Source organism: Heteronotia binoei, chromosome 9, assembly GCF_032191835.1.
Source record: "Heteronotia binoei isolate CCM8104 ecotype False Entrance Well chromosome 9, APGP_CSIRO_Hbin_v1, whole genome shotgun sequence".
Lineage (NCBI taxonomy): Eukaryota > Metazoa > Chordata > Lepidosauria > Squamata > Gekkonidae > Heteronotia > Heteronotia binoei.
In genome coordinates, this window is record NC_083231.1 from 26093634 (window position 1) to 26120897 (window position 27264).

The following is a 27264-nucleotide window of genomic DNA, read 5'->3' on the forward strand; positions in this document are numbered from 1 at the left end:
TTCCGTTGCAGAGAGCCGCATGATTCTGGATGCCTTTGCCCAACAGTGCAGCCGTGTCCTCAGTCTCCTCAACTGCGGTGGGAAGTTCCTGGACACCGGCCGGTCTCAGTCATTGATTTCCTGCATCAAGCAGGAGGGTGCTGGCTTCGGCGAAAGACCAGAGCAGTGTCAGCTTGGGAAAATGGTCCACAGTCAGACCTCAGACAACTTAGACCTAGAGCTGCAGTACCTCCAGAAGAAACAGCAGACCTCTGCATTTCTGAGGGTCTTCACCGACTCTCTTCAGAACTATTTGCTTTCGGGAAGCTTTCCCTCTCAGAACGCTTCTTCGGTGAGTGACTTTGGCCACCTGGCAGACATGGACCCGCTTTCTACCTCTCCGGTGCACACTTTAGGGGGATGGACGTCCCCAGCGACCTCAGAGTCCCATGGTCACCCGTCGTCTTCTACTCTTCCAGAGGAGGAAGAGGAGGAGGAGGAAGGCTACTGCCCTCGTTGCCAAGAACTGGAGCAGGAGGTAATCTCACTGCAACAAGAGAATGAGGAACTTCGAAGGAACCTGGAGAGCATACCAGGTAATCTAACCCTTTTTTTTTTTAAATCTTTTCCGTTTGAGATGCATCAGACGTCAGCCCTGATGTCTAACCTAGAAGTCCCATTGACATCAGTGGGAGATATATCTTGTGTCCAATGTTCCCTCTAAACTGCAGAATCTTGTGAGCAAAAATTCTACTTTGTGAGCTACTGCCATTTAAGTTGTGAGCAGTGTTCCCTCTCAGCTGAATTAGTGTGAGCTAACTCACAGTTTTTTAGCCTCTGGCTCGCATATTTTTGCCTTAGCTCACAAAAAATGGTTCCAGAGCAAGCTAGTGTATGCAGTCACTCTCAACTTTAATGCTAGTAGCTCACAAAGTAGAATTTCTGCTCACAAGACTCCACAGCTTAGAGGGAACATTGGTTGTGAGCTACTGGCATTCAAGTTGTGAGTTACTGCATAAATTACTGTGCTCTTGGGTCATCGATCCTGAGCTAAGACAAAAATGTGTGAGGTGGTGGCTAAAAATCTGTGAGTTAGCTCACACCAACTCAGCTTGGAGGGAACACTGTTTGTGTCTGCTGCAGCAGATAGAGCCTGCTGCCCTTCAAAAGTCCACAGGGCATGGAGATTTATACAAGCTTGTTCTCTATCACCAGAGAATCCTGGGAATTGCGAGGGAGGCAGGAAGGTCCAGCAGAGAGCTGCTAGCACCCTCACACTCAGTTCTTTCGAAGAAGCGTTTTGGTATGAAATGCCAGCGTGGGCACAGAGTTGTGCGTTGTGATGTGAGTGGCCCAGCCTCCCATGCTTGATCTTGTTGGAGCTCAGAAGCTAAGCAGGATCCATCTTGGTCGGCATTTGGATGAGAGACCATTATTTATTTTGTTGATTTGTATTCTGCCGTTTCCCAAGAATGGGCTCAGGGTGGATAACATCATTTTAGAATAACAATTTAAAATTATACAGTTAAAAACAAATAAAACAAAATAGCAGTATATCAAGAAATGCACAAGTTGTAAACCAAACTGTAGATGGTGGCATAGTCAGGACTTCGGGGGTTTTTGTAGCAGGAACTCCTTTGCATATTAGGCCACAGCCCCATGATACAGCCAATCCTCCAAGAGTTTGCAGGGCTCTTCTTACAGCGCCTACTGTAAGCTCCAGGAAGACTTGCTACATTGGGGTGTGTATGGCCTAATAGGCAAAGGAGTTCCTGCTACAAAAAAAGCCCTGGGCATAGTTAATACATTTGCAGCATGTTAAGGTCTGTGACTATAGCAGCAGAGATGGCGTCATAGCATAGAGGCCAGTCGATGGGGTAGGACGCCCGCTGCCTCAACCGAAGGCCTGGCGGAATAGCTCCGTTTTGCAGGCCCTGTGAAAAGGTAGTGATTTGGTGAGGGGCCCGAATTCCAGGAATTAAGGAATATTAGGGTCATGACGCAGAGGCAGGCAATGGCCAACTACCTCTGAATGTCTGTTGCCTTGAAAATCCCACCAGGAGTCACCATAGATCAGATGTGACTGGGCAGCAGAAAGCAACAACAGTGGAGTTCCTTGTAGAGATAGTCCCTTGCTGCCCCTGGTGTGGAGGATACACACTGGAAGCCCTGTTCACGAGTTAACGGTGAATGTGTGTACAATCCATGTACATAAAACACTTTCTCTTTATGCATACACTACATTTATGCACCACATGTCAGCGTCTGATTTAAACCCCATGTTTATCCAGATACTAGACCACAGTTTCATTTGTAAAGATCATGGCAGGTTTTTATGTAAACAGTGGGTAAGATTTACGCCGATGGACTCCAAATAGCAGATACCAATGTCTTTCTAGCATTTCCCTAACACTAGTATATATTTGATCATTCATAAGGGAAATGACTATTCTGGTCTTACTGTTATTGCAAGGTATTAATAAGGACGCCTGTGTTGTGTTCTTAGCTTTGAAACAGGGGAATACTAGAAAAACATTACTATCTTTCATTTGTAAAGATGACGGAGCATTACATGTTTCTTGCAGAAGGATGAACACATGAGGTCTGTCAAAGTCTAGACCAGGGGTGTCAAACATGTAGTCCAGGGGCCAAATCAGGCCTGCAGAAGGCTCCTATCAGGCCCCCAAGCAACTGGCTGTCATCTGCTTCCTTCTCCCTCTCTTGCTTCCTTCTGCATCACAGCTTGCTTTGCCAGGCTTGCTCAATCGCACAGGAGCTACAGAGCAAAGCCTCTGTTTTCTCCATTCAGAGCAAAAGGTGTCAGTTATCAGCATATTCAAGCATATTTTATTTTAAAGTTTAAAAAAAAAAATCTTAGTGTTTGTCTGTGCATTTTTTAAAGTTTATGCTACCTGGCATTACATTTTGTGACACATATGGTCCAGCCCAGCAAGGTCTCATTTATGCCAAATCCAGCCCTCATGAGAAATGAGTTCAACACCCCTGGTCTAGCCTGGCAGAGACTCTCCAGGGAGAGGTCTTTCACATCATCTACTACCGGATCTTTTAACTGGAGATGCTCGGGATTGAACCTGGGACCTTCTGCATGCAAAGCAGATGCTCTTCCACAGAGCCACAGCATCTTCCTGATGTCATGCTTGAACATGCATGACATGCTTGCATGCACTGAAGCATGTTTACAGGGCTATAGAGGATAGATAGCAAGTTACAGAGCAGCCGACGGGTAAATATATTCCAGGAAATATGCTGGATGAGTTCATTGGGGAAGCGTTCAGCTAAATCCTTTTTCCTCAAGCTTAGCATTGTGGTGCCTTTTATGTCGCACAACAGCACAGTACAGCAGGCAGAGATCTTCAACAAGTCGCTGATTGCTGAAGATTCAGTCATACCTGGCCTAGAAGGCCAAAGGAAAGATCGCAAGAGAAAGTGTTTTTTACAAGGCCAGGGGAGGAGTTTTCAGCAATTAGGTCACCTAGTTGGGTCTGTCTCCTATGCAAAGGGAACTGGAAACCAGTTGTGCCTTTTAGCTGGGGAATAGGGAAGAAGCAAACATAATATATTGAACATGTGGACATATGAATCTCCTTATACTGAATCAGACCCTTGGTCCATCAAAGTCAGTATTGTCTACTCAGACTGGCAGCGGCTCTCCAGGGTCTCAAGCTGAGGTTTTTCATACCTACTTGCCTGGACCCTTTTTAGTTGGAGGTGCCGGGGACTGAATCCGGGACCTTCCGCTTACCAAGCAGATGCTCTACCATTGAACCACTATCCCTCCCCTAACATTATTAACAGGGAATTGTATATTAAAAACGCTTCAGTAGCTTGGGATATTTTTTTTTTTTCATTTCTTAGAACTAGCTCTCATTAAAGAAAATGGTGGCATACCTTGTATCAGAGAAGCAGGATGTAATTACCAGGCAGTAGCTCCCCTTTTCTCTCTCTCTGTCCTGCAGTTGCAGGCTCTGAAGCCAGGTGGCAGAATCTCTCTCTGTCTCCCTCTCTGTGTCTCTCTCTCTTTTTGAGGTTTCATTTTTAATTGATATTTCTGTTACACAGACAGATTAAAATATATAGACAACTAACAATTAAAAAACGGGAACTTTAAAAACTGTGAGCAAAATCTATATCAGGCATATCCAACTTCGAACAGGTTGTGATCTATTTTTTCCAGACAAAAGTGCTGGTGATTTACCACCATAAAAATTAAGTTTCAAATTAGTTTTGAATTAGATTTTAACCCACCAATGTTGGGTTCCACAGCCCCCCCCCCCTTTTACAATGCACCTTCTGTCATTTTCTGGTAAGCAAAATAAGCAAAAACAAAACAGAGAGATGAAGATCCAGAAAGAAGTGGGAACAGTTTTTCTTAAATTTTTATTGTTATAACTTTATTTAACTGTCTTAATAACTTTCTTTAACTTTTATTGAGTAATTTGTGTTAAATGTAAGTCAAGTATTGATCCAGGCTTCTCTTGTGCAATCTTTAAAATTTCACTCTTGCTAATTAGTGAGATGTGTGCGCCTGCATTTCATCCACTAGCTTTTTGAAGAGTGAATATTGCGTGAGGGCCAGTCTCAGGGAATCCTGGAGATGTTCATCTGTCATATTGGAACGCCATGTACTCTTTGTCATTTTCAGATGGGAAAACGCAGATTCACACAAATAAGTTGAACTGAAACAGGAGTGTACAGCTTCACTGCATCTTCTCAAGTTGGGAAATTTGTCTCTAGGCACTAGCTTCCAAAATGATTCTTGCTCAGCATGGGTCTTGGGGGAAAATGTCATTTTTAAGGCTTACTATTTTGTTTTCAAGAGATGTCTTGTTCAATGAGTAATTTTTACTGATAGCAGCTGCAGTTTCCTTAATATCCATATCTGCTTTGAATGGGTATGACAAGTACTCCACAACTTTTTCAATTCTTTGGAAGTCACAGAATCTTTTTTCAAATTCCTGGATAACAGAGCAGATTTCTGTCACATACTTCTCGTTCTGAAAAACAAAATTTGGATATTGCCCCGGTTGGTCCTGCGTCCTAGGAAAATGATCAAATGTGTTGTTTGCAAGGTCAGTCATCATTAGCTCAAATTTGCTCTTGTAGGATGAAACTGTACTCATCATCTCGCCAATGCATTTGTTTTTACCTTGTAGTTCAATGTTCATATCACTTAGTTCACCTGAAAAGTCAGCGAGAAATGCCAGATCACATAACCACTCCTCATCTTCCAACTCTTCTTTGTCATCTCCCCTCTCCTTCAAAAACCTTATTTCATTCAGCAAATCACGAAAACTTTGCAGAAATTTTTGCCTACTTAGCCACCTTACATCTGTGTGCAAAATGATTTCCGCTGCCCCTTCATCAAGAGTAAGATTGAAAAGCCGTCTTTGAAGTGATCTTCCACAAACTGAATTTACAGTTTTGAAAGTGATGTCCATGACAGTCTTTGTATTGAGTCTCTTGCTTGGCAAAACTTGCTGGTGAATGATGCAGTGGTAAGAAAGGAAATCTGGAAAGTCGTCATGCTGTCTTCAGAGGCCTATGAAACCGTTAACCTCACCTGTCATTGCTCTTGCTCCATCAGTAGTGATGGAAACAAGTTTATGCAATGGAAGATTACACTTTGTCACAAAAGAATGGAAAGAGCTGAATATTTCCTGACCCAGAGTTCTCCCTTTTAAAGAAATCATTCCAAGTAGTTCTTCTTTAACACTGAAGTCTTCAAAAACCATCCGGATAAAGACTAGTAACTGGGCTATGTCTCTTATGTCTGTAGAGTCATCCAGTTGGAATGAGAAAGCAACATGAACTGAAACATCTTCCTACAATTGTTCAGTTGTGTCTACACACATCTTTTCTATTTGCTGCACAACAGTGTTTCTTGACAATTGTACATCTTGAACAGCAGCTATGATCTCTTTCTTATTCTTAAATCCTTCAAAAAGATTGTCTGCTGCTTCAAGAAAACAATCTTTTACAAATTCTCCTTCATTGAAAGGTTTGCATTTCTTTGCGACCAGGATGCTGACCTTGAAGGATGCCATGGTTGCATTGACTGAATGTGACCTTGGCTTGGCCATCAACTGTTGCTATGCAGCCAATTTAGATTTAAGTTATTTGAGCTTCAGTTTATGAATTTCATTTTTGGGTGGAAAATCAGCATCAAACTTATTGCTATGCAGAGCCTTATAATGAAGCTCCAGATTACCCTTTTTGGGCAAAGATACAGCGGCGTTACAAAGTAGACAACAACACTTGTCTTTCACCATGATGAAGAAGTAGTCCATTTCCCATTCATCATGAAAGTGGTAGGTTTTGCTCCTTTGGAACACTCATCTTCGTTATACTGGGGTGGCTGGGGTGCTAAGTTAACACTGGCTGAATCTGGTCCAAAACGGTCACTGTTCCAAAGTATTAAAGATCAACAGGAACTTAAGACCTCTGGATGATGCCAAAACTACACATGCAGTTCTAAAAGTAAAAATAAGAATTCATCATACTGGCACCAATAATCAAATACCACCACACCAAACAATCATCAAAAAAACCCAAACACCTGTCCAGCAAACCTTGAGACCAAGTGGGGCTGGTGATCTACCTCTGACCCCTCTGTGATCTACTGGTAGATCGCGATCTACCTGTTGGACATACCTGATCTATATCATAGTATCGGTAATTCATCACTTTTAATAAAATTGCATACATTCCAAATATTTATGATTTCTAAAGAAGCCTGTACCCTGTGTTGTTTGGTCTAATTTTTCTATTATGGATGACCATTTGTTATAAATTTAAGGTATTCCTGATATGGGTCTGTTTGAGAGAGACCCATGGTGATCTTATCCATAATGTAGTGGTCCCAAATAATTGAGTACCATTGAGCAATACTAGGGGAATTTGTAGATTTCCATTTTCAGGCTATACATGTTTTGGCAGGGGTCAATAATATATTTTTATAGCAATTTCTTTTATTGGCATTATAAAACAGTTAGTATAGAAAAGGGTAGGATAAAAGAAAATGCAGAAATAAAACAAACACATGTATAAAAACATATTCCATCTTTCAGTTCTATTTTTTTTAAATTATGAATTAAATGATTGTAAAATAGCTTTGTTTGCCATAGTACTACGCACAACAGTGGCTCAGTGGTAGGGACGGTGGCTCAGTGGTAGGGACGGTGGCTCAGTGGTAGAGCATCTGCTTGGGGAGCAGAAGGCCCCAGACCAAGGGTCTGATTCAGTAGAAGGCAGCTTCATATGTTCATAGTGGTAGAGCATCTGCTTGGGAAGCAGAAGGTCCCAGGTTCAATCCCCGGCATCTCCAAAAAAGGGTCCAGGCAAATAGGTGTGAAAACTTCAGCTTGAGACCCTGGAGAGCCGCTGCCAGTCTGAGAAGACAATACTGACTTTGATGGACCAAGGGTCTGATTCAGTATAAGGCAGCTTCATATGTTCATATAAGTAGAGCTGCCTGGAGGAACTTTGCCAGTTTCAGTAACGTCATCATCAGTATTGTTTAGCAAAAAAAGCCATTTGTGTGAGTCAGGTAAGTCTAAAATACTACCAAGACCTGGTGATAAATGCTATGCATTGATGTAGTAACTGCATTGCAATAGCACGTGGGATACTGTCTTGATGGCACCACTTGCACAGGGACATAATCTGTTAAGGAAAGGTGTGCCATTTACTCTTCCTGTTAGGATCGTTGAGGCGAGGACATTAAGCCTGGCAAGTCAATAATATTAAAATAAAGTCTTTCTGGAGATGAGGAATATTGATATTGCCAGTTACTTAGCAAAACTTTATCTGGGTTCTCTGGAATTGTATATCCTGTCAGCTTTTTTCATTTCCTGTAGAATTTGGCTCCAGAAACTTTTGATCACTGAACAATGCTACCATAGCGAATTAGGGATCCTACACTGTCACAGTTTTTCCAACATATGGGGGAGAGTTGGAGCCCTTTGCCCCTTCCTGCTTCCTGTTCCTGCCATGTGTTGATCTTGGGGTTCCCGCTACCTTAGTGGCGTAGCAGAGGAACAGACTGTCTGTACCTGTTCTCCATATTCAGGCACTCCCTACGGGTGACTGCAGTCTCTGTTGTGTCCTGAGCTGCTTAGTCAATGGAAACAGCTTACTCAGCACAGATCCAGCGTCAAGGGACTTACTGTTGTAATATTTCTAGAAGCATGGGAGGTCTCAAATGTTTCTGTGCCGGGTCTGCCCACTCCTTCCCATAGCACCCCAAAAAGGAAAACTAAGAGGGATACCCCATGCAGGAGAGAGGTTAACAGTACAATCCCTTCTCAGTTCATTGACTTCAGTGGAGTTAGAAGGAAGTGACTCAATTTAGGACTGGACTGTTAGATAGTATTCCATGTAGATAGAGCCAGGTGGGTAGTCATGTTGGTTTGAAGCAGTAGAACAAAGCAGGAGTCAAGTATCACCTTAAAGACTAACAAACTTTTATTCAGAATGTAAGCTTTTGTGTGCGTGCATGCTCCTGCAGATGAGGAAGAAGTCTGAAGAAGTGTGCATGCACGCGAAAGCTTACATTCTGAGTAAAAGTTCGTTGGTCTTAAAGATGCTACTTGACTCTTGCTTTGTTAGATCGTATGTATGTTATAGGTAACAAGAGAGTGAGGAAGACAGTAATGGGATACAATCTCAAAAATGACAGAATGATCTTGGTCCGTATCCAAGGCAAACCATTCAATATCACAGTAATCCAAGTCTATGCCCCAACCACTGATGCAGAAGAGGCTGAAGTGGACCAGTTCTATGAAGATCTACAACACCTTCTAGAATTAACACCAAAAAAAAAGATGTCCTCCTCATCATAGAGGACTGGAATGCCAAAGTAGGAAGTCAAAAGTCAAAGTAGGAAGTCAACTGACAAGTTTGGCCTTGGAGAAAAAAATGAAGCCGGGCAAAGGCTAATAGAGTTTTGTCAAGAGAACAAGCTGGTCATAGTGAACACCCTATTCCAACAACCTAAAAGGCGACTCTACACATGGACATCACCTGATGGGCAACACAGAAATCAGATTGACTATATACTCTGCAGTCAAAGATGGAGAAGCTCCTTACAGTCAGCAAAAACAAGACTTGGAGCTGACTACGGCTCAGATCATGAGCTACTCATCGCAAAAATCAGGCTTAAACAGAAGAAAACCGGGGAAGCCATTAGGCCATTCAGGTTTGACCTTGATCGCATCCCTTATGACTATACAGTGGTTGTGAAGAACAGGTTTAAGGAACTAGGGTTGATAGACAGAATGCCTGAAGAACTATGGATGGAGGTTTGTGACATTGTACAGAAGGCAGCAATCAGCACCATCCCAAAGAAAAAGAAATGCAAGAAAGCAAAGTGGCTGTCTGATGAGACTTTACAAATAGCTGAGGAAAGAAGGAAAGCGAAAGGCAAAGGTAAAAAGGAAAGATTTACCCAACTGAATGCAGATTTCCAGAGAACAGCAAGGAGAGATAAGGCCTTCCTGAAGGAACAATGCAAAGCAATAGAGGAAAATAATAGAATGGGAAGGACAAGAGATCTCTTCAAGAAAATTGGAGAAATCAAGGGAACGTTTCGTGCAAAGATGGCCATGATAAAGGACAAAAATGGTAGGCACCTAACAGAAGCAGAAGGGATCAGGAAGAGGCGGCAAGAATACACAGAAGAATTATACAAGAAGGATCTCAATGTCCCGGACAACCATGACAGTGAAATCGATGACCTTGAGCCAGACATCCTGGAGTGTGAAGTCAAATGGGCCTTAGAAAGCATTACTAACAACAAAGTGAGCGGAGATGATAATATCCCAATTGAGCTATTCAAAGTCCTAAAAGATGATGCTGTTAAAGTGATGCATACGTTATGTCAACAAATTTGGAAAACACAACAGTGGCCACAGGATTAGAAAAGATCAGTTTATATTCCAATCTCAAAGAATGGTAATGCCAAGGAATGTTCAAACTACTGCACCATTGCACTTATCACACATGCCAGCAAAGTCATGTTAGAGATCCTACAAGCTAGGCTTCAGCAGTATGTAGATCGGGAACTACCAGAAGTTCAAGCTGGGTTTCGGAGAGGTAGAGGAACTAGAGATCAAATTGCCAACATTTGATGGATTATGGAGAAAGCACGGGAGTATCAGAAAAATGTCTATTTCTGCTTCATTGACTATGCTAAAGCCTTTGATTGTATGGATCACAACAAACTGTGGCAAGTCCTTAAAGAGATGGGAGTACCAGACCACCTCACGTGTCTCCTGAGAAACCTGTATAAGGGTCAAGAAGCAACTGTCAGAACAGAATATGGAACAACTGATTGGTTTAGAATAGGAAAAGGAGTTCGACAAGGATGTATATTGTCACCCTGTTTATTTAGTTTATATGCAGAGTACATAATGCAGAATGTTGGCCTGGATGAAACACAAGCAGGAATTAAGATTGCTGGGAAAAACATCAACAACTTCAGATATGCAGATGACACTACTCTAATGGCAGAATGTGAGGAGGACCTAAAGAACCTCTTGTTGAGGGTGAAAGAGGAGAGCACAAAAGTAGGCTTGAAACTCAACATCAAAAAAACTAAGATCATGGCATCTGATCCCATCACACCTTGGCAAAAAGAAGGGGAAGACATGGAAGTAGTGACAGACTTCACATTTCTGGGATCCAAGATCACTGCAGATGATGACTGTAGCCATGAAATTAAAAGATGTTTGCTCCTAGGGAGGACAGCTATGGTGAACCTGGGCAGTATAATAAAAAGTAGAGACATCAGCCTGCCAACAAAGGTCCGTGTAGTCAAAGCGATGGTATTCCTAGTAGTAATGTATGGCTGTGAGAGTTGGACCATAAGGAAGGCTGAGCGCAGAAGAATAGATGCTTTTGAGATGTGGTGCTGGAGAAGAATCTTGAGAGTCCCTTGAACTGCAAGAAGATCAGATCAGTCAGTCCTAAGAGAAATCAACCCAGACTGACTGGAAGGTCAGATGCTGAAGCACAAATACTTTGGCCACCAAATGAGAAGAGAGCACTTCTGGAGAAGATCCTGATGCTAGGAAAGACAGAAGGCAAAAGAAGAAGGGGATGGCAAAAGATGAGATGGCTGAACAGTGTTACTGATGTAACAAACACGAATTTGAGCAGACTTCGGAGGATGGTGGAAGACAGGAGGGCCTGGCGTGACTTTGTCCATGGAGTCGCAAAGGGTCGGACTCGACTGCGAATGAACAACAACAAATGTGAAGCCAGAATTAACTGCTTTGCACTGTTGGCTTATATGTTACTGTTCTCTTTTGCTTTGCTTTTACATTAGCATTTTAGATCTCTTTCTTAGTAGTAGTAGATGATGATGATATTGGATGTATATCCCGCCCTATACTCTGAATCTCAGTGTCTCAGAGTGATCACAATCTCCTTTACCTCCCCTCCCCCACAACAGACACCCTGTGAGGTAGGTGGATCTGAGAGAGTTCTTACAGCAGCTGCCCTTTCAAGGACAACTCCTACGAGAGCTATAGCTGACCCAAGGCCATTCCAGCAGCTGCAGGTGGAGGAGTGGGGAATCAAACCCGGTTCTCCCAAATAAGAGTTCGCACACTTAACCACTACACCAAACTGGCTCTCTCATAGTAGGGGGTCTATTTCTTTTTTTCTCCATCCTGCCCCGCAGTGTGTTTTGTTTGCTAAATCTGTATCCCTCCTCTTCTTTGAAGGGAAGTGTTTTTAATCTTAGTAAACAGGTGAGTCTTTTCTCACATGATAAATGTCAAACTCTGGCAAAGGATGAGATTATACTAACTACTCAGAATTCTTCCTCATTAAAAAAAAACTTTAGCTTTTGGATATGTCTTGAGTTAAGAAATCACTAACCTGTGTATACAATAACGCATCATGTCTTTTTCACCCAGTGCCCTGCCAGACTGTTTTAGATTACTTGAAGACTGTTCTTCAGCATCACAACCAGTTTATGATGCCACAGCCCGTGGACCAACCAGCCGAGGTAATAGATGCCAGGGATAAGCAATGCTTTGTCTTTTGACACTTCAGTAATCATATGTGTGCATGGAAATAAAGCAATGCCCTGGAAGAATTCATTCACATTTAACACCTTTGAAATTAGAGCATTTAGAACAGGGGTGTCAGACACCTGGCCCGGGGGCCGGATCAGGCCCTGGAGGACTCCTATCAGGCCCCCAAGCAACTGGCTGTCATTGGCCATACCACATTAACTGGAAGTACTCCAAAGAAAACATTCCTGAAGCTGCGAGCTATGAAGTTTTGTTTTGGTAGGCAGGCTGACTCTGCAAGAAATTTCTGAGAAGCCTCCACAGAACTCCAGGTTCCTCAGAATGCAGTTTCAGAACTTCTCTCCTACACAGTATGGAGGTGGATTTCATTACGACTCAAAAATGGGTCGCAGCTGTCATAAAGTAGGCCATAAGGCTCAAATATCTCAGCTGGGAAAGGCAGGTATGGGCCCCTGGAGGCACAAAAAGGAGAAAAAAGGACACAGCTGCTACATTCCCTCCTACTTAACCCTGTGGCACTCTTCACTCCCAGCTAACACCCATTGCCTCCTGTACCAGCAATAGTTGGTTCCCAGTTGAGTGCCAAGCCATGGTTTGGGTCAGAAGGTAGAATAAGTTTTAGAAGTGCGTTCCTCTTCAAAAAGTTTTAGAACTACTGGAATTGGGGTTTTCTGCCTTACAGTATTTAATGGTACAATGTACCATACCACGTCACCACGGAAACCACCACATTGATCAGACCTGTACAGGGCACATAACCTTCTGGTCTTCTTGCCACAAACCGATGTGTGAATTTGGCATGCTAAGGAACATTTTGTAATTCCTGATTTTCAAGGCTTCCTGTGTTTCAATTTTTCTGTAATTAATTCATTATATTTCTCCTTTGGAACCTGAGGTGGCCTTTGGAACCTGAGCCGCCCTGAGCCACTCGATGGGAAGGGCGGGATATAAATCCCAGATAAATAAATAAATAAATAAATATACAGAGGCCCTAGGAGGTTTTCCATCCAACCACAGGCCAGGCCCAGACCTGTTCTTCCACAAGATTACTGCATCAGGTACTTTACTGAGTCCTTTGTAGCATAGGAAGCCCACAAAATTGTAGAGAATCCACTGAACAACCCACTAATACTGAGAAAGAAATCAACAAAACAAAAACCTGCTAAGCGACCAGCAAAACAGTGGGCCCCAAAAGCACCATTTCCAGAAAACTTGCAAGCCAAACAGCGGGTGAGCCAACAGGTCAGCACATATCCAAACAGCATCCAAGCGAGGATGGCTTTTAATTGATTGTTTGAAGGTGAAGAGGGATGGAATAAAATGAATTTCTTTGACAAAGGAAGTTCTGTGAGCTCAGTCCGGCCAATGGGGAAGGACTGTGGTGCTTTATAATGTAGTGTAAGCAAAACAAACAAACAGTCAAAACACCAGGCCTGTTCCCCACAGAGCTTCCAAGTTTGGTGAGTAACTGCATGTCCCCATACCTAAACTGCTTCATATCTAGATGAATGTCATAGGAACATAAGAAGAGCCCTGATGGAACAGACCAGTGGTCCCTCTAGTCCAGCATCCTGTCTCACACAATGGCCAACTAGTTCCTCTGGAAGGCCAAGTTTGTGGCAAGAAGACGGGAAGGTGTTGGGCCCTGTACAGGTCTGATCTGTTGGTGGTTTCCATGGTGATGTGGTATGGTACGTTGTACCATTTGTTGCCTCCTCCTGGCTGTTGGATTCAGAGGTTGACTGCCTTTTAAATGTGAAGGCTCTCTTTAGTCGTCATGGCTACTAGCCACAGATAGACCTATTCTCCATTAATCTGTGTAATCCCCTTCTAAAACTGTTTATTGCTATAGCCTTCGCCACATCCTCTGGCAGCGAATGCCACATTTTAATCACTCTGTGTAAAAAAAAAAAATTCCTTTTGTTCATCCTGAATTTGCTGCCCAAATTTCTCTTTGTCAGCTCTCTCCACCCTGTGTCTGAATCCAAGGCATTTGTACTTTTGAGAATTTGATATTTAAGTCCCTATCAATCCTGGTAATTATTGGCAGGATCTACTGGCAGATGTGGTAGTGTTTGCATAAAGCTATTGTTTGCATTCATGCCAAGTTCATGAATAGTAACATGGCTGTTAAGTCCTACTTAACTTTGTTTTAATTGGCTTTAGAGTTTTCCCCTGCAACCATACTGCCCTGTCAGGTTCTGAGTGTGTTAAACAAAAGGTAGTATGTTAATTATGTAAATAGGTTATTTTTAAAAGGTGACTTCTGAGGTAGCAATCTGTCAGCTGCCATGAAAAGCCCTGTTTGATCACACTCTTCAAAAGAAATTTTACACATTTTAATAGGTTAAGAGAGAAGATTATATTTAAATAGTTTTCCCAGTCACTGGATCTTGACACTTTTTAATATTACCTGTGAAAGTATCTTATAAATAACTTTTCTTTATAAAGGTGTTCATTACACCACACTGGTTTCTGTTATTAGAAAATGCAAATGTATTTTTTTTTAAAAAAAATGCATGTTCTTAGTATGAGCAATTCCTTGTTCATGTCAGCCTATGTTTCACTGTCAGCATTTCACAGCTGCTTAACTTTTTTTTAATCATTTATATGGCTGCTGACATCATCATCTTTGCTTTTTTAAAAAAAATAATGAGGGAAACAATTTTTTTTTGCTTTTGTTGTGGATATCATTGTTCCAGGGCAGCAAACAGTTGCTGAACAACTACCCCGTCTACATCACTAGCAAACAGTGGGATGAGGCCGTGAACTCCTCCAAGAAAGACGGGCGGCGGCTCCTCCGGTACCTCATCCGATTTGTCTTCACCACCGATGAGCTTAAGTACTCATGCGGCCTTGGAAAAAGGAAAAGGTCAGTGCAGTCGGGAGACCCCGGTCCTGAAAGACGTCCTCTGGATCCCGTTAAAGTAACATGTCTCAGAGGTACTGCATCTTTTCACTCGGTGTCCACCATATGCAATCTCATTTCACCACATCCGCTCTCTGGCTTTAATCAAAAAATGTTTCAGTTCCCGTAACAAAGAGGGAAGGGAAGCTTGTTGTGGAAACCACTGGTTGTGGGGGGGCGGGGGTTGATTCAGGTCTTGAAGTACAGATTTGTTGAATAATTTGCTTTTTTAAAAAGTCTTTTTATTTATTTATTTATCTTAATAAATTGCCCCATCCCAGCCAGTGCCAGGCTCTGGGCAACGTACAACACAAGAAAAAAATACATACATTGAAATCAGTAAAACCAGTTATACTAAAAAGAAATTATAAACCCCAATGGCATCTCATTTAAAGTGCTATTATTCAGTTTCCAGACATTACCTCGGGGGTGGGAGGATTTCCCCCCCCCCCCCCCGCAGCAGGAGTGGATAGAAAGGCTCAGATTTTGTGCTAGAGAAGTCCAGAATCAAATTGGAGGATTAAATTGGTGCTCTTGTATACGTATGTTCTTTTGGGTCTTTTGTTCATTTTTAAGTAGGGTTGTCAGGTTCCACCCCCCCCCCCCCGGCCTTATACTCAAGCCAACCTTTGATCCATCCAAGTCAGCAAGGGTGAAATTCTAGCAGGAGCTCCTTTGCATATTAGGCCACACCCGCTGGATGTAGCCAATCCTTCAAGAGCTTTCAAAAAAGAGCCTTGTAAGCTCTTGGATGATTGGCTACCTCGGGGGGGTGTGGCCTAATATGCAAAGGAGCTCCTGCTAGAATTTCACTGCAAGTCAATATTGTCAACTCAAATGGGCAGCAGCTCTCCAGGGTCTCAGTCAGAGGTCTTTCTCATCACCTACTGCTAGATCCTTTAGCTGGAGATGTCAGGGAATTGAACCTGGGATCTTCTGCATGCCAAGTAAATACTCTTCCACTGAGCAATGCCCCCTTCCCAAGATTCCTTGGAAGATTTATCAAGAAATCTTCACTGAAAAGATCAGTAATGATGGAGAAGCTTCCTCCAAAGAAAGGATGCTCCATCATCATGACTAATAGTCTTTCTTCTGCAGTGGGCAACTCCAAGGAAATAGTAGCATCATCTCAGTTGGTGCTAGACAGCAGTATAAGAACATAAGAGAAGCCATGTTGGATCAGGCCAACGGCCCATCAAGTCCAACACTCTGTGTCACACAGTGGCAAAAAATTTTATATACACACATACACTGTGGCTAATAGCCACTGATGGACCTGTGCTCCATATTTTTATCTAAACCCCTCTTGAAGGTGGCTATATTTGCGGCCGCCACCACCTCCTGTGGCAGTGAATTCCACATGTTAATCACCCTTTGGGTGAAGAAGTACTTCCTTTTATCCGTTTTAACCTTTCTGCTCAGCAATTTCATCGAATGCCCACGAGTTCTTGTATTGTGAGAAAGGGAGAAAAGTACTTCTTTCTCTACTTTCTCCATCCCATGCATTATCTTGTAAACCTCTATCATGTCACCCCGCAGTCGACGTTTCTCCAAGCTAAAGAGTCCCAAGCGTTTCAACCTTTCTTCATAGGGAAAGTGCTCCAGCCCTTTAATCATTCTAGTTGCCCTTCTCTGGACTTTCTCCAATGCTATAATATCCTTTTTGAGGTGCGGCGACCAGAACTGCACACAGTACTCCAAATGAGACCGCACCATCGATTTATACAGGGGCATTATGATACTGGCTGATTTGTTTTCAATCCCCTTCCTAATAATTCCCAGCATGGCGTTGGCCTTTTTTATTGCAGATGCACACTGTCTTGACATTTTCAGTGAGTTATCTACCACGACCCCAAGATCTCTCTCTTGGTCAGTCTCTGCCAGTTCACACCCCATCAACTTGTATTTGTAGCTGGGATTCTTGGCCCCAATGTGCATTACTTTGCACTTGGCCACATTGAACCGCATCTGCCACGTTGACGCCCACTCACCCAGCCTCAACAGATCCCTTTGGAGTTCCTCACAATCCTCTCTGGTTCTCACCACCCTGAACAATTTAGTGTCATCTGCAAACTTGGCCACTTCACTGCTCACTCCCAACTCTAAATCATTTATGAACAAGTTAAAGAGCATGGGACCCAGTACCGAGCCCTGCGGCACCCCACTGCTTACCGTCCTCCACTGCGAAGACTGCCCATTTATACTGACTCTCTGCTTCCTATTACTAAGCCAGTTTTTGATCCACAAGAGGACCTGTCCTTTTACTGCAAGACTCTCAAGCTTTCTAAGGAGCCTTTGATGAGGAACTTTATCAAAAGCTTTCTGGAAGTCAAGATAAACAACATCTATCGGGTCTCCTTTGTCCACATGTTTATTCACCCCCTCAAAGAAATGTAACAGGTTAGTGAGGCAAGATCTTCCCTTGCAGAACCCATGCTGAGTCTTCCTCAATAACCCGTGTTCATCAATGTGCCTACTCATTCTGTCCTTGATAATGGTTTCTACCAACTTTCCCGGTATTGAAGTCAGACTGACTGGCCTGTAATTTCCCGGATCTCCTCTGGAATCTTTTTTAAAGATGGGGGTGACATTTGCTACCTTCCAGTCCTCAGGAACGGAGGCAGATTTCAATGAAAGATTACAGATTTTTGTTAGAAGATCCACAAGTTCAACTTTGAGTTCTTTCAGAACTCTCGGATGTATGCCATCCGGACCCGGTGACTTATTAGTTTTTAATTTGTCTATCAGTTGTAGGACCTCCTCTTTTGTCACCTCAATCTGACTCAGGTCTTTCAACACCCCTTCCAAAATTAGTGGTTCTGGGGCGGGCAAAAAGTTCTCGTCTTCCACAGTGAAGACGGAGGCAAAAAATTCATTTAGCTTCTCAGCCATTTCCCTATCCTCCTTCAGTAATCCTTTTACCCCATGGTCATCCAAGGGCCCCACTGCCTCCCTGGCTGGTTTCCTACTTCTAATATATTTGAAGAAAGTTTTATTGTTGGTCTTTATGTTTTTTGCAATATGCTCCTCATAGTCCCTTTTTGCCTGCCTGATCACAGTCTTGCATTTGATTTGCCACAGCCTGTGTTCCCTTTTACTAATCTCATTTGGACTGGTTTTCCACCGCTTAAAGGAGTCCTTCTTACCTTTTACAGCTTCCATTACTTTGTTTGTTAACCATGCAGGCCTTTTCTTATGCTTGTTTGTGCCTTTCCTAACTTGTGGTATGTATTTTATCTGAGCTTCTAGGATTATAGTTTTAAATAGCGTCCAAGCTTCCCCAAGGGTTTTGACAGTATGTACCTTTCCTTTCAGTTTCCTCCTCACATGCCTCCTCATCTCAGTGTATTTACCCCTTTTAAAGTTAAACGTGGTTGTGGCGGTCTTTTTGGACAACTCCCTATTTATACAAATGGTGAAATCAATAACATTATGGTCACTGCTCCCAAGCGGCGCAATCACTTTTACATCTCTCACCAAGTCTTGGGCATTACTTAGGACCAAATCCAGGATCGCCCCACCCCTGGTAGGTTCTGAGACCATCTGCTCCATAGCGCAGTCATTGAGAGCATCAAGAAACTCAATCTCTTTCTCTCGACCAGAACACATATTGACCCAATCAATCTGCGGGTAGTTAAAATCACCTATTACGACACAGTTTTTACGTTTAGCCGCTATCTTTAAGCCTTCCATCATATTATAATCGTCCTCTCTCTTTTGATTTGGTGGGCGATAACAAACTCCCATAGTTAAATTTCCTTTTGGGCCCTCTATTTCAACCCAAAGCATTTCTAAAAGTGAATCTAATTCTCTGACCTCAGTCTTACTGGACCGTATATCCTCTCTGACATACAGAGCCACCCCACCTCCAACCCTTCCCTCCCTATCCTTCCGATATAGCTTATATCCAGGAATCACCGTGTCCCACTGATTCTCCTCATTCCACCAAGTTTCTGAAATTCCCACAATGTCTATGTTTTCTCCCAACACTAAACATTCCAATTCACCAATTTTACTTCGGACACTTCTAGCATTTGCATACAAACATCTATAATTTCCCAGGCGAGCTAGGCCCGCCACCTTCCTCCTGCCACCTCGAGACTCTGGCAGACAGTCCATATTGTTTGTCGCCCTCACAGTGGACAACTCTGGTCTGTTACCCGGTAGAAAAATAGCAGCTAACCCTTCATCTCTTTGAGACGAGTCCTCCCGAACCAGAGACATTTCATCTCCTGTCGGCTTTCCCCCAAGATTTAGTTTAAAAACTGCTCTGCCACCTTTTTGATTTTAAGCGCCAGCAGCCTGGTTCCATCCGAGGACAAGTGGAGACCGTCTCTTTTGTACAGCTCCCGCTTGTTCCAGAAAGCATCCCAGTGCCTAACAAACTTAAACCCTTCCTCCTTACACCATCGTCTCATCCACACATTGAGACTTCTAATTTGTGCCTGTCTCTCCTGCCCTGCACGTGGAACAGGTAGCACTTCTGAGAAGGCTACCTTGGAGGTCCTGGCCTTAAGTCTTCCGCCTAGCAGCCTAAATTTTTCCTCCAGGACCTCACGACTGCATTTCCCCACATCGTTGGTGCCAACATGCACCACGACCACAGGCTCCTCCCCAGCACTGTCTATCAGTCTATCTACTACACGCGTAATGTCCGCTACCTTCGCACCAGGCAGGCAAGTCACCATACGGTCAGTACGCGGTTTCGCCACCCTGCTGTCTACTTGCCTAAGGATCGAATCACCAACTACCAAAACCCCCCCTCTCTCCCTGCTCAGGGATGGTTCCTTGGCGCGAAAGGATTCCCACTCACCAACCGAAGAAGAGGTCCCTTCTGAGGGCGCATTCCCCTTGTCCTCAGCACGGTGCCCTGTTCCCTCTCGACCCTCTCGCTCTCTGGCAGCAACGGGGCTGCTACGTTCAGAGCGGGGCTCATCTAATACGCCCCCGAGAGTCTTCCCCAAGTGCCTAACTGACTGTCTCTGCTTCTCCAGTGCAGTCACCTCGGCCTCAAGGGTACGAACTCGTTCCCTGAGGACCAGGAGCTCCTTGCATCGAGCACACACCCAAGACTTCTGTCCTTTGGGCAGATAGTCATACATGTGACACTCAGTGCAAAACACTGGAAAGCCCCCAACCCCCTGCTGGCATTCTATCTTCATGATATATATATATTAAAATATACAGTCCTCTTTAAATGCTGTTTGTTTAAGTGGCTCCCCTTCTGGAGGGTCAACTTACCTTACCTCAACTTACCTTATTGGGAACTTACCTTATTTGGAGAACAAGGAAATCAGGGATCTGGGTTCCTGGCCCTTAGAGAGCCCCTAGGCGAAGAGCCACGGGCCAAGAGCCCTTTAGCTTCAAAACTCAGAAATTCTCAGCAATTTCTCCAGCTGTCTCAGCTATCAGAGCTGCTCTGCTCCTCTCAGACCTCTGTGAATTGTATGTGCCTTTTTTGAGCTCTCCACACAATCCCTAACCAGCATGGTTAAGGGTGGCAAACTCAAATTGGAGAATTGAGTTTGATTCCCCCCTCCTCCTTATGAAGCCTGCTGGGTGACCTTGGGTCAATCCAAGTTCTCTCAAAACTCTCTCAGCCCCACCAACTTCACATGGTGCCTTTTTGTGGGGAGAGGAAGGGAAGGCGATTGTAAGCTGCTTTGCGACTCCTTTAGGGTAGAGAAAACCAAGGTATAAAAAGCAATTATTATTCTTCCTTACAATTTAATCTTTAATATTTACTTTTTCTTCCTTTATTACAAAAAACCCCCCACATAAAAATGTTTCCTAAGTCAAAGATTCTGTAGATCAAAAACTGCTTTGATTAAAACTGGCCCATCAATTGAATTAACTGAAACTTCAATTACTGTACATTTAAAAATCATTCTTTAAACCTAGTTTAAATGTGATTAATGGGATGGTTTTAAAAGTTTGCAGTCTTACTTTAGCTGTGAAGGCAATTCTGAATTAGATAATTCTGTGTTTTCTTTTAATTAAAACTTAATACCTTGCTAAACAAAATATGGGTCTTCACTGACACTCGTGAGATGTCTCATTAAAGAAAACAAACCAGAATTATTCCTGAATCCATTTCTGAGATACAGAAAACCAGTCATAATCTATTTAAATTGTGATTAGGCTTGCACTAATAATGATGGAATTTCATGACCCCCAACTGAGCTGTAGTGCACATAATTAGCTTCCACTTTGAAAAGTGCATATGGCAAGATCAGCAGGGTTTGATCGAGCATCATACTGTGAACATAGATGTACATTTACAACACTTGAGCATACACAAGTCCACTTCTGTGCACAGATGCCCTTTACTTGTTTGGGGGTCTATATATGTTATGTACTCATAGTGTTATTTTAGCCCTACATGTGATTATGGGTGCATGCTTGTGTATGTTGTGAGATGGGGTATGCTAAAGGGTATGCATGTTTTTTCAAGGCAACATTTTAATGTTTCAATCCTATTTCGCCTTATCATGCCAGGAATTGGGTGTAATGCAGTGGCACTGAAATGCTAAAAACATTTACACATAGGCACAAACAAGTCACAACCAATACTTACGGTGACCCCAGCAAGAAGCTTTTTAGGCAAGTGAGAAGCAGTGGTGGCTTGGTATTCTTCCTCCACAGAGCCTTCTTTGGCAGTCCGCCATCCAAGGATCAGCCCTCCTTTGCTTCCGAGATCTGACAAGATCAGACTATACCACGCTGCCTTCCCTCCTGAAATGCCCATAGAATTGGAAAGGAATTCTTCTAATGCTAAATCCACTGGCTGCAGTCTAGCTCTGGGTGCTCGGAGCCTGACACATAGTGGAGCTTGCTGGGTGTGTGTATCTAGCACAGTTTGGGGGCGGGGGGTACCTCCATGTGTGTCTTGCTTTGACTGCCAACATAGAAGCCAGATTTTACATGCTAGATCAAGGCATGCATTAAGCTCTGCTAGTCAGGTGTGCTCAGTAATAAAATACAGCATACAGATATAAAGAGTGAAGAAAGCCATTGATAATGGCCCTGCAAATGTAGATTTTATATTGTGTAGAAACAGGGTATACTAATGGAACCAGGAGTGGTCGAACTGTGGCTCAGGAGCCACACGTGGCTCTTTCATACATATTGTGTGGCTCTTGGAGCCTCCACTGCCCCATCTGTTGGCTTGGAGAAGGCATTTCTCTCTTTAAATCACTTCTCCAAAACAAGCCAGCTGGCAGCTCAGAGGATGCATTTAAAGTTGCTTTCTTTCCATCTCTCCCTTCCTCCTCCCCATCCACTGTCCTTCCTTCCTCCCTCATCTGATGTTCATGTCTTTCAGCTCGCAAACATCTTATGTTTATTCTATGTGGCTCTTACATTAAGCAAGTTTGCTACCCCTGTTCTAGTGGATGATGTCTAAATGCCCCCTTGGTGGCTTCTTGTAACCAACCAGTACTTTCCATGGTGGACAAGTTGCTGCCTAAAACAGATGGACCATCATTTTCTGTACATGACTTGGGCCAATAACCTTTCCTGATGCTTCGAATAAGGTTAGAATCGCTTGTGGCTCAGCAGGCACGGTCTAGGCTACCAGAGAGCTGCTTTTGTTGCTTTCTAAGGTTGGAGGCTGGTCAGGCAGCTGGCATTGCCACAGCCAATGGGTCCTGGGGCTCCACTGAACAAGACACAAGTGGTGCAGGTTCAGCAGTCAAATTAAGAAATGTTCAAAATAAGCTCCAGCTGTTGGAGCAGCGTACAGTGTCTACTGGAGTCTAAAACGGAGGGCAGGAATACATTTGCATAGTGTGTAGCTGGGAGTCCCTAAGAAGAGATGCGAAACCTCTGAAGTTCATCTGGAACCAAAGGGCTTAAGAGCTGAACTCACGTTCATCTAAATGGCTTTAATTTCAGATAGTAAATTTGTATTCAAGATGGTGCATAATGCCCATTCCTACTCTCCATCCTGTGACAAAAGGGGAGCTTTGAACAGAGATTCTGCCTGAAGCGTTGGATCAGAACACATATTGCTAGATGCAGTGTTAAAATGCAAGAAATGGCTAATTCAGCAGTTTCCCTCTCTAGAACCCATGCTCAGTATCTCTCTAGTCTACTGACTTGGATCAGTCTGAATTCTGCAGATGCACAAAACTGGATGCAGATGTGTCTGCGTTGTGATATGGGACCTTCTGTATAAAGTGTGGATGAAGAAGTTTTCATTCAAATGGAATGTCCATCCCAAACACCTTTCTTAGAATGCAGATAAAGTTGTAGCACACCAGCATCTAGATTGGACTGCTGTCTGCCACCCAGTGCATTAATTATAGGACATTAAAAAAAACAACTGTATCAGGCTGATATATGCCCCTGACCTGGATGGACCAGGCTAGCTCTACTCATCAAATCTCAGAAGCGAAGCAGGTTTAGCCCTGGTTTGGTAGTTGGATGGAAAACTACTGGAGTCTAAGATTGCTTCTTGGAGGCAGCCAATGGCAAACCACCTCTGACATCTCGTGTTGAAAAGTCTACGGGGTCACCATAAATTGATTGCAACTTGACAACAATTTCAACCACCACCAGCAGCAAAAAATAGAGATGGGCATGAACCCCATTTTGTGGTTTGTTTCGATTCATGGCCAGATCATGAACTAGACCAGGAGGTCAAATCATGAACCAACCAGGAGGTTGGTTCGCAAGCTGAACCATCTCAAGACCCCTTTTTTCTGCTCCCCGTTGCTTTTTGCTCTTCAGTTTGCAAAGTTTGTTTTGCAAATCACGAACTGGCAAAGATTTGTTACAAACTTACATCTGTGAACCATTTTATGCCCATCCTTAGTAGGATACCATTTATACATTGGTAGGTGTTTCTAATGGCAGGTTCATCAGAATAAAGAAAGTTGCTGAATAAATTCTGAACATTGTCTTGAAACCCAACTATAAAGTTGTTTGTTTTGGTTCCGGAACTTATCAGGAAGGAATCCTTCAATGCAAGTAATTAGTGATGTTTTAGAGGTGGCATCTGCCAGGAAATGGCACCTGCTGCTATGCCATCAACCACATTTAAGCTATAGACATTTGTAACTATCTTTCTAGAATGAATCTTGTTAGTAGAACTGGGAACAGTTAGGGTTTGGGGGTCCGGTCTAGATAGTAAAATAAATGCTCACCACCTTGAGCTTTCTAAAACTGAATCCAGATATAGATTTAGAATGCTGAAAATAAGAACGTAAGAGAAGCCATGTTGGATTAGGCCAGTGGCCCGTCCAGTCCAACACTCTGTCATACAGTGGCCAAAAAACCCAGGTGCCATCAGTGGGGCCAGGACACTAGAAGCCTTCCCACTGTTGCCTGCCAAGTACCAAAGTTTTCAGATGGGGGCGGGGAGTGAGCTTGATTGTGATCATGTTAATGAAACTGCAAAACCTGCATATTGTTTCTTTAGGATGCTTAGGAGCCAGTGATCTCTGTGGCAGTGTTCCCTCTAAGCTGTGGAGTCTTGTGAGCAAAACTTCTACTTTGGAATAAAGTTGTGAGCTACTGGCAATAAAATTGAGAGCTACTGCATGAATTACTTTGCTCTGGGGCCATTTTTCCTGACCTAAGACAAAAATGTGTGAGCCAGAGACTAAAAAACTTTGAGCTAGGTCACACTAACTCAGCTTAGAGGGAACACCGTGGTCAGTTCTTGTTCAGGGGCCAGACTCAGTATATGCTGAACGTCTGTAGAAACACAAAAAGAGCACAGACCTATATGATTAAGGAGGGAATTTAGTTTTCAGACAGTTCAGTGTTTGAGGTGGGCTAGTCTGTTTTTAAGGGAGTTTCTAACTCTTATGACTCCAAAGGTTTACTTGAAAGAGTGCAGGTAACGCCTGCTCAGATCTCACTAAATCAGTTGCTGGGCTTAAGGGTAGTTTTCAGTGCCCTTCATCTCTCCAGGCTCCTCCCCACCAGAATGAAACTAGAATAAATTATGTCAAGTAAAAACCAGGTTCAGTCTGCTTTAATGTACGCAGAGAGCAAGTTTTAGCTTTGCTTGGGTAGAACTTGCATTTTTCCAGCTGTAGAATTTTGAATTTCCTTGACCTCAGTTAAAGCACAGTTTTCACTTCTTCTGTTTGTTGCACATCTAGCCAAGTTCTTCAGCATTCCATGTGCCTCATAACTTTTTTTCTTCAATCGCTAACCAGTCATCATCGAGCAATCCAAGCTGCGCAGCCATTTTATGCAAATTCCTTTAATTTAATATGTGGCCGTTTCATAATAGATACAGACAAGATAATATCATTTCAAGTGATGGCATTCCACGATTTGTATAATTGCATGTGTTAAAGAACAAGTATGTTTAAGCAATTTTGGGACTTGTCCATAAGGATACATAGTAAGACTTTGTGTTGGCCCAATCTGGCAAAGCGAAGTGATTTTTGTTTGCCAGTGAAATGTGTTTATAAACTCCATTTCCCCCCCTCACAGAATTCATTAGGATGCACTGCACTTCCAATCCTGATTGGTGGATGCCTTCTGAAGAACAGATAAACAAGGTCTTTAGTGATGCTGTGGGACACGCCCGGCAAGGACGGGCGGTGGGGACATTCCTCCACAATGGCAATTCGTATTACGAAGGGATTGACCAACACAGTTCGCAAGATGACCTCTTCAGTAGAGGGATCCATGACGGATCTGGTGACTGATGACAGAGGGGAAGGGAACCCATGCAAGCGTGTGAGGCGATGAAAGATTCCATGCATTCAGTGTCCTGTTTTTGATGTGACTTGAGAATCCAAAGCATGTTCAAAGTCGTATTTCATCGAGGGCTTTCCTGTGAAATTCCATAGTGTATAAACAACCAGCTCTGGTTTCCCATATAACAGATTAAATCCATTTTGTGTGCTGTACTATTTGGGAGTAAGGGGATAGTTCGATACTCATCAGTATTTTTTAAAAAAATACCTCCATTTGAAAGGTGATGTGTTGGGGAACAAGTTTGAGCCCTTCTCTCTGAAGTCTGGTTTTCTGAGAGTGGGTTGGTACATTCCATCATGTGAGCACCTCTCTGTACGCTGAAGTGGTACAGCCCAAACAGTACGTTTGCCTTCTCCTCTGCTGTTTTTGAGAACTAGGCCTGTTTTGTAATGAGAATTGCTTTCATATGTCAAATCTTCATAGGCCTTCAAAACAATTGCCAAATCTGCAATCCTTTTCCCCTGACTTGCACAAAAAAAAGAAAGAAATACTTTTCACTTTATAATGAGCTCATACACAATTTTAGGATTGAACAAAGGAAGTTGTCCTTTATACTCTACTAGGAACATGTAGTAATATTTCATTAAAATGTGGAGGGTATCAAAATCAGGGACAGTTCTGACACTAGAAATTCTTTGTTTTTTGTTAATACTGTGTTTACTTTCGTCACTTAAGTGACTAGAATTAGCTGCTACTAGATGCTGTTCCAGCAGATAACTGGTTACATTCCAAGTTCTCTCTGCTGCTTTAAAATATAGGCCTGGTTGGCCATTAATTTCTTTTACAGGCCTGAGCTTGACCTGAACTAGGGCTTGGAACCAGTGGCTCCCATATTGGACAATGACTTGCCCATTGTCTCCTTTCTAGCATCAACAGAAATGCTGGAAGAGTCTACTCTTAAAACGTCTCAACCACTCCTATTAGCAAGCAAACAAAAGAAACGAAGGTGAAGCAGAGTGTCTGTTAGGGTACTTTCCCAAATAGAGAGGGGCTGAACTAGTCCAACAAGTATAACATGAAGGGTTGGCAGCTCTGGGTTGGGAAATACCTGGAGGTTTTGAGAATGGAGCCTGAGAAGGGCAGGGTTTGGAGAGAGAAGGACTTCAGTGGGGTATAATGCCATGGAGTCGACCTTCTAAGTAGTCATTTTCTCCAGGTGAATGGATCTGTTGCCTGGAGATCAGTTGTAATCCCAGGAAATCTTCAGCCACCACCTGGAGGTTGGCAACCACATACCTCCAGGCTCATAGATTTCTCCTCAATACAGAAATCTAAAATTGAGAAACAATTTTAAGAATTTGTTCTATGTAAGGTTTTTGCAATGTCTTGTGCGGGCACTCCTGTTATTGTACAAGAAAAAAATCTGAAAGTGTGGTAATTCTCTACAGGTATTCTGTAAAAGTAACAGCCTTTTATTATTATTACTTGAGGAAATGGTTCAGGTTCTTCCTTTTTTTTTACTGTGTTCGCCCGCCTGAATCTTCCACACCAGTTGTGGATGTTCACACTGCCTGGTCTGGAGGTAGCTACTTCCTGTCTGGCAAACATGTTTGCACTGTTTTATTTCTTCCCACCCTCTCTCTAGGGCTC

At 43.1% G+C, this 27264-nt stretch overlaps 1 protein-coding gene across 2 annotated transcripts in view; it reads left to right on the forward strand.

The window, feature by feature from the left end:
• Positions 1-25826, forward strand: part of BEND4 (BEN domain containing 4) — a 45982-nt gene extending 20156 nt beyond the window's left edge. Inside the window, exons 2-5 of one of the 2 annotated variants that reach the window (XM_060246327.1) lie at positions 12-575; positions 11922-12013; positions 14744-14984; positions 25405-25826. In XM_060246327.1, the coding sequence (XP_060102310.1) occupies positions 12-575; positions 11922-12013; positions 14744-14984; positions 25405-25622 (1115 nt within the window). In that variant the 3' untranslated portion in view covers positions 25623-25826. The remainder of the gene's footprint in view (positions 1-11; positions 576-11921; positions 12014-14743; positions 14985-25404) is intronic. The other variant, XM_060246328.1, reaches the window with a different exon arrangement.
• The last annotated feature ends 1438 nt before the right edge of the window (positions 25827-27264 follow it).